The following is a 7,903-nucleotide window of genomic DNA, read 5'->3' as shown; positions in this document are numbered from 1 at the left end:
AATGGATATTAAAGCTGAGCCGGGGTGCTTGGCACACTTTACATTTCCGTGAAGGCAGCTGGTGAAAACTGGGGAAAAAAGTGCACACACCGCATTAAGTTTCATTGAAAGCCCTGCAGTGGGGAAATGCGATGGTATTGGCTTACAGCGTGGCCATCAATCAGAAAAGAAGCCTCATTAATCACTGCATGATTTCAAACTCATGCCGCCACTCCATCAACAGCTTTCCATTTCGACCCCCAGCTTAGCTCCCTCTCACTGCACGCCACTTCTGACCGTGCCAGTTGTTGGTGCTGTGGAATGACCGCGGGGGGTGGGGGCTCAGTTGTCAGAATGCACTTTAACTTGAAACCAAATAAGGGCAAATGCCTGGGCGCTGAGGTTTGATGTCAGCGATGGGGGTGGATGAGAGCCACCGCCGAGGGAGGAGGAGGCAGGGGTCACTCGCGGCTGTGCGCTTCTTCCCTGTTACGCCGCGCAGTTTGCACCTTCGCAGCGTCTCCTCGGGAGAGGCGGTGCCAGGAGCGAATGCGCTGGAACGGGCGGTATATAAAGCCAAGTTGATTTAAAGAAGCAGGGCTGCGGTCCCTTTAATATCGGGAGGGGAAAGTGAAATTCACTCGAATTAACTGGGCAAGGAAGGATGCCGCAAAACGTGGTATTGACAGGACCTGGTCCGTGGGGTTTCAGACTGACCGGCGGGGCGGATTTTAACCAGTCTTTGACTGTCTCACGGGTGAGTTATTTCTCTCTGTGTTTTACACCGCGGGGTGGCTCCGATGCGACAGTATTTGCATTTCTGTGTTACAAGGGGCTGCATTTTTGGTCTCCTTTAATATAGAAATGTCTATTTCTGCTCACTCTCTTCCCGAGTGATTCCCACTCAATGTAGTGTTCTCTGATCATTATTCTATAACACTCTAGGATGGTAATGGTGAGAATTTATCAAAAGTTGTTCCATATTGGTGGGACTTTTAGAATAAAGAAAATAATGAAACTGTCATCAAACTTCTGTTCATTCACTGTGTTCTTCACGTTTTGTGTTTTGTGCCCACTTTTTGGTACATCATTTTTCAGTAACTCAAATTAAGGTTAATGAAACGTCGAAGATATTTTTTAAACTGCAACTATTGAAAATCTGAAATAAATGGAAAATCCTGGAACAGAGCGGCCAGCACGTGAAGTGACATTGGTGGACTTTCTGTGAATCGCCAACATTATTAACACTTTACTGACTGATTAGAAAGAAAAAAACTTAAATTTATATAGCACTTTTCATCAGTGAGCAGGTTAGCACTGTTGATGACACCTTCCATCACTTTGCTGATGATTGAGATTAGACTGATGGGGCAGTAATTGGCCGGATAGGGTTTGTCCTGCTTTTTGTGGATGGGACATACCTGGGCAATTTTCCATATTGTCGGGTAGATGCTGGTGTTGTAGCTGTACTGGAACAGATTGGCTAGAGGCGTGGCTAGTTCTGGAGCATAGGTCTGGAGCATTACAGCCTGGGTGTTGTTTGGACAAACCAAAGGTTATGAGTCCCATGTGCTCAGCCATTTCTTGATATCACATGGAGTGAATCGAATCAGCTGAAGACTGGCTTCTGTGATGGTGGGGACCTCAGGAGGAGACCAAGATGGATCATCCACTCGGCATGCTGACTGAAATGGTTGAGAACCCTTCTGCCTTGTCTTTTGCATTCTCATGCTATGCTCCACCATCATCAATGATGGGGATATTCATGGAGCCTCCTCCTCCCATTAGGTGCTTAATTGTCCACCACCATTCACGATTGGATGTGGCAGGGCTGCAGAGCTTTGACCTGATCCATTGGTTGTGGGATGACATAGCCCCCCGCCCCCCCCCCCCGCTTTCTCTGTTACCGGCTCCAAGTAAGTATTGGGGGCGTAGAATACAAAAGCAAGGAATCACTGGTTAGGCCTCAGCTGGAGTATGTGTCCAATTCTGGGCACCACACTTTAGGAATAATGTCACGATCTCGGAGAGGATACGGAGGAGATTTACTAGAAAATGTTTTTTTATTCATTGGATGTGGGAGTCACTGGCAAGGCCAGCATTTATTCACCATCCCAAATTACCCTTGAGAAATTTATGGTGAGCTGCCTTATACAACTTGATAGGCCAAGTCTATTTTTCCAGCTTTTGTTGAAATCAGCACTGACCATGAAATTAATAAGTATTTGAGTTATTAGTTCGTTGCGCTATAGAAAACAGAAATCTGGGAGTGAGCATCTTTAAGAGCAACGTCCATTTATATAGCATCTTTAATATAGAAAAACAATAGAATTTTGAGGAAAACAGGCATGGAGCCAAAACAAAAGAGGAAAGGTGACCAATAAGTTGATCATGTGGCTTTTAAGGAGGTCTTGGAGAAGGAAGTGGAGAGGCAATGGAGTTTAGGGAAGGAATTCCAAAGTGCAGGATCAAGGTGGTTAAAGGCCTGGCTGCCAAACACAAGCAAAGAGAGGAAGAGGATTCACAAGAGGCCAGAATCAGAGTATCGGAGAGTTTGGGGGTGAGGGGTCATTGGGTTCGACAAGGCAGCCACCTCCTGTAAAGTTAATGAATGAAGCTTCAACCTTTAGATGAGATTCTTGCCTTATGATGGATATATCCTATTATAGTGCCTGATAATATACAGTGAAGTAAATCTCAATACGTCATTGCCGTTTAAATCATTGGTGCAGGTGATCTGATTCGTGGAACAATATAATAATACTGTAACAAATTTTCAGCAGCTGTCTTCATGTTAACTTTGCAAGGCATTCCAGCACCTCAGGCCAGATGTTGTAATCTTTCGAAATAAGGTTCCTGCAGTCGAACAATAAATTATGTTATTATTTGTCACGATATCTATTACAGCTGAAAATAGTCAATAACAGATGTTACATCTAAATATCTTATAAAGAACTAGTTGATCTCCCTTGATGTTACTCACATAGAAAATTGTTTATTAAATGTATCTCGCTTCCTCGAACTGTCTCCCTGCTTGCTCCCTCTCTTCGTTCTGCCTCCTCTCTCTCTCTCTGTTTTTAAGAGGGAATTTTATCTCTGTACATCTGGCAGAAACCGTGCGGGTGGGTAGTTAAAATCAGCCGGGTGACTTACCCGTCAACTTCCCGCTCCATTCCTGCTGTCTGGAGAAGGACATCAGTCTGTAGCCGGTAGACTCCTTCTTTAAATATGCAGATTGGGCAGGTAGCTGTCTGGGAATGGGGGACATGCAGATGAGGCTTGGCTGTTAAAATGGCCTGGGCCTCACATTGCCGAGGTCAGGGGAAGTTTGGCGCTCACCTCATTGCTGATGTTCGCTGATATCTATACCAAACTATGGTGGTGAACTTACTCAGTTTATCATGTGATCAAGTAGATTTATAACACTGCTAGTTTATGATGTATGGAAAATAAATTGTCTATTCCTGTTCACAAGCCAATCTACATGTTGGAAGATTTCTCTTATTACTGACTACTTAGGTAAAACAACTGTGAGCTATGTAGTTTTAAACTTTGGCTGAACTAATGGGACGAGCATTGGTTGCTTGGTTATATAAATAATTACATGGTAATATAAATAATTACTTAGAATACTTTTGGGGAGAATTCCAACTTGCACCCCCTTTGTATCTTTTCGTGAGCTACAAAATTACCCATTTCATAGCCATCAGTTTTACAAGGATGTGGTGCAGATATTCTCATGGCTGATAGATGGATGTCGTAATGTATTTGCTTCATGGGTTCTTTGTTTAAGAATTCATAACAACACATTGCTATTAAGAACTAGTTGGTTTATTAGCAAAGGTTTAACAATCACACTACATATTACCAGTTCATCCACTAGGCTCACAACTGCATACCTCATCATGGATGACCTAGACCCAACTGACTTGGGGTTTATTGAGTCTTGTGAACATCACATGACTGGCTAAGCCACTCACAATTCAACAGCTCTACAACTATTTTAATTAAACTATAAATTAAGCACCCCCTTTAAAAGGGCACCAGAACCAACAAATTAACAAATTAAACTTTGGCCATTAAACGGTCAAATTAAAATTTGGTTGCCGGGGGTGATGCACTCCAGTCCCTCCGGTGCCCACCTCTCACAGAAGGCTGTGAGTGTACTAGTGGACACTGCGTGCTCCATCTCCAGGGACACCCTGGTACGAACATAACCGTGGAAGAGAGGCAGGCTGTCAGGCTGAACGACCCCCTTGACTGCCTGGACCGGTAAATGGCCCAGGAGCAGTCCCACGAGGAGGCTCCCCGACCTGCCCGCTCCCCTCCGCACAGGGTGCCCAAAGATCAGAAGCATGAGACTGAAATGCAGCCAAAATTTGAGGAGCAGCCCCTTCAAATAATAGAATAGGGGCTGCAACCTCACACATTCAACATAAACATGGAACACGGACTCCTCCAAGCCGCAGAAATTGCAGGTGGCCTGTGAGTCTGTGAACTGGCTTAACAACCTATTGCATGGTACTGCCCCATGCAACACCCTCCAGGCCAAGTCCCCAATAAATAAAGGGAGGACTCTGTGTAAAGAGAACTCCATTGGGGACACCTGCCTCCTCCGGACGGCAAGATGGTGCGCCATGGCGTGTCCGGACGGCAGACGAGGATGGCAAAATGGAGGGTGTGCAAGAACAGCCCATACAGGAATCCCCTCCATGCAGGCAACAGCTCTACAACTCTGTGAGCATAATCACAGGTGCATACATTACAGACATAAAAGATCCCATGACACTATTTCAAAGAAGAGCAGGGGAGTTATCCCTGGTATCCTCTTGGCCAATATTTATCCCTCAATCAATATTAAAAAAAACAGATTATCTGGTTATTAGCAGGTTGCTGTTTGTAGGAGCTTGCTGTTTGAAAATTAACTGCCACGTTTTCTACATTACAACAGTGACTACATTTCAAAAGTAGTTAATTGACTTTGGGATGTCTTGAGGTTGTGAAAGGTGCTATATAAATGGAAATCTTTCCTTCTTTGTGCTTGGTTTGATATTTCCACTAGTCAGGCTGACTTTAATCCACCTGTGTCATTCTCACTCTAATTACCCAGTCATCCTGATATTTCTCGTTTCACATTACCTGATGTGATGTGTCATCTATTTGTGACACTGGAATATATCAAAATGGTATAGGCTTTTCAACATGACTACTTTAGTGAAACTGATACGATCAATCCAGATGGTCTTCTTTGATGTTCCTGAGCCTAATATAATTTGACAATCTTTTAAATAAGTTTTAAATGAAATCCAGAGCATTTGTGTGACAAACAGATACTTGAATATATATTACCATGTCTGCCCGCAGATTTATACCTCAGGTTAGTTAGTGTTACCCTCACTTCTAGAAATAGCCATGGGACTTAGATGTTAATTGAGTATTCTCTCGGTAAGCAGGCTAATGGTAATGACAGTAAGCCATGATTTTGTCTATACATTCCTGGGATGTTGACCATCCCTAGTTGACTGGATACTACTGAGTGGCTTGCTCGGCCACTTCAGAAGGCAGTAAAGACTCAACCATGTTGGTGTGAGACTAGAGTCACATATAGAGCAGACTGGGTAAGAACAGAATTTTTCCTTCCCTAAATGACATTAGTGAACAAGTTGCATTTTAACGATAATCTGAGAGCTTTGTACTGATACCAGTTTTAATTTTTCAGTTTAAAAAAAATATGAACGCGAATTCTCTAGTTGCCATTGTGGGATTTAAAATTTGTGTTGTCTGGATTATTAGTCCAGGCCTCTGGCTTACTAGTCCAGTAACATACACAATACAGTACCCTACCCCTTGGTTAATGATCTTACAGGCATAAGGACATTTCATGCTCTGTGTGCAGTTAGGCTACCTACTGGCCCAGATTACTCATTATTAGTTGCCTTGGGATAATTATTGTGAGCTGAATACAAATGCCAAAAATCTGGTAAAGATCCAGTTAAGTAATAAAAACAGAATATGTTGGAAATATTCAGCAGGTCAGGCAGCATCTGTGGAGAGAGAGACAGAGTTAATGTTTCAGGTTGATGACCCCTTGTCAGAACTGGAAAAAGTTAAAGATGTAACAATGTAGAGATGGTACAGAGGAAAGAAGACAAGGGAAGATCTGTGATAGGATGGAAGGCAGAAGAGATTAACAGACAAAAGGGATGATGGTGCAAGGCAAAAGGAGATGGCAATGAGACAAGTTAAGAAACAAAAGATAAGTCTAGATAGGGTGTAAATGGAGGTGGCAGAATCAACATCAGCTGCTGTGGGAAAGAGAAAAAAAACAGAAAAAAAGAAGAAAAATATGGGGAAAAAATTCCAATTTTTTGTCTGTTTATTGGTCTTTCACTTTTAAAGGTACTTTGAAATGACACAGACTTGAGTGGGTTTGTCACCAGGGGTTTATTTATCTGATGCAAGTTGCTAGTATAGGCTATCTTAGAAACTAGAGTTCACATGCATTTGTGCCATTTACAATGAGAAATAAATGTAAATGAGATTCAAATCTATTTAAATTGCTACAGCAAAATTTACAAAAGTCTACAAAACAGGTGCAAATTTTGAGGGTAGAATGGTTGGACAATTTATTTTAAAGAAAATAACATTCAACCTTTTATATAGCGTGATGAAATGCTCCAATTAACTTAAAGTGGAAGGAAATCTCATCCCTGTCTTGGAAAGAATAAATGTGCTTAATACCTGCACTAAAATGAAAGAATTTTTATGCTTCACAGGGCCCGACCATTTTCGGACTTAATCCCTCGATCTGCTCTAGTCATGTCATCGATATAGAAAGAAACTAACAGCACAGATGGAGACTATTCAGCCCAATATATCTGTGCTGGTTCTTTGAAAGAGCAACCGTGCATTGTCCCACATCCCCGGTTGTTGTCCATAACCATGTAAGGTTCTCCTCCTGTACCTGTCCAACTCCCTTTTAAACTTATTTATGAAATCAGCTTCCACCACCATTTTTACTCCAGACAGGGATGAACAATTGCTGAAGTTCATCCATTTGATCTTTAAATGTTTGCCACTGCCTATCCACCGTCAACCCTTTGAGTATGCTTTGCCAGTCTATTCTAGCCAATTCATGCCTCATACCGTCAGAGTTACCTTTCCTTAAGTTAAGGACCAATATGTCGAGGAACCAACCAGGGAGCTGGCCATCCTAGATTGGGTGATGTGTAATGAGAAGGGACTAATTAGCAATCTTGTTGTGCGAGGCCCCTTGGGGAAAAGTGACCATAATATGGTAGAATTCTTTATTAAGATGGAGAGTGACAAAGTTAATTCGGAAGCTAGGGTCCTGAACTTAAGAAAAGGTAACTTCGATGGTATGAGGCGTGAATTGGCTAGAATAGACTGGCAAAGGATACTCAAAGGGTTGACGGTGGATAGGCAATGGCAAACATTTAAAGATCAAATGGATGAACTTCAGCAATTGTTCATCCCTGTCTGGAGTAAAAATAAAACTGGGATGGTGGCTCAACCATGGCTATCAAAGGAAATTAAGGATAGTGTTAAAGCCAAGGAAGAGGCACATAAATTGGCTAGAAAAAGCAACAAACCTGAGGACTGGGAGAAATTTAAAATTCAACAGAGGAGGACTAAGGGTTTAATTAGGAGGGGGAAAATAGAGTATGAGAGGAAGCTTGCAGGGAATATAAAAACTGACTGCAAAAGCTTCGATAAATATGTGAAGAGAAAAAGATTAGTAAAGACAAACGTAGGTCCCTTGCAGTCAGATTCAGGTGAATTTATAATGGGAAACAAAGAAATGGCAGACCAATTGAATCAATACTTCGGTTCTGTCTTCACGAAGGAAGATACAAATAACCTTCCGAAGGTTAGTGAGTCTAGTGAGAAGGAGGAACTGAAG

At 42.3% G+C, this 7,903-nt stretch overlaps 1 protein-coding gene across 2 annotated transcripts in view; it reads left to right on the top strand.

Moving 5' to 3' along the window:
• The first annotated feature begins 411 nt into the window (after positions 1-411).
• pdlim3b (PDZ and LIM domain 3b) overlaps positions 412-7,903 on the top strand; it is a 101,565-nt gene continuing 94,073 nt past the window's right edge. Inside the window, exon 1 of one of the 2 annotated variants that reach the window (XM_070879136.1) lies at positions 412-736. In XM_070879136.1, the coding sequence (XP_070735237.1) occupies positions 644-736 (93 nt within the window). In that variant the 5' untranslated portion in view covers positions 412-643. The remainder of the gene's footprint in view (positions 737-7,903) is intronic. The other variant, XM_070879128.1, reaches the window with a different exon arrangement.

Source organism: Pristiophorus japonicus, chromosome 1 (genome assembly GCF_044704955.1).
Source record: "Pristiophorus japonicus isolate sPriJap1 chromosome 1, sPriJap1.hap1, whole genome shotgun sequence".
Taxonomy (NCBI): Eukaryota; Metazoa; Chordata; class Chondrichthyes; family Pristiophoridae; genus Pristiophorus; species Pristiophorus japonicus.
This window is presented reverse-complemented; position numbering and strand designations above follow the sequence as displayed.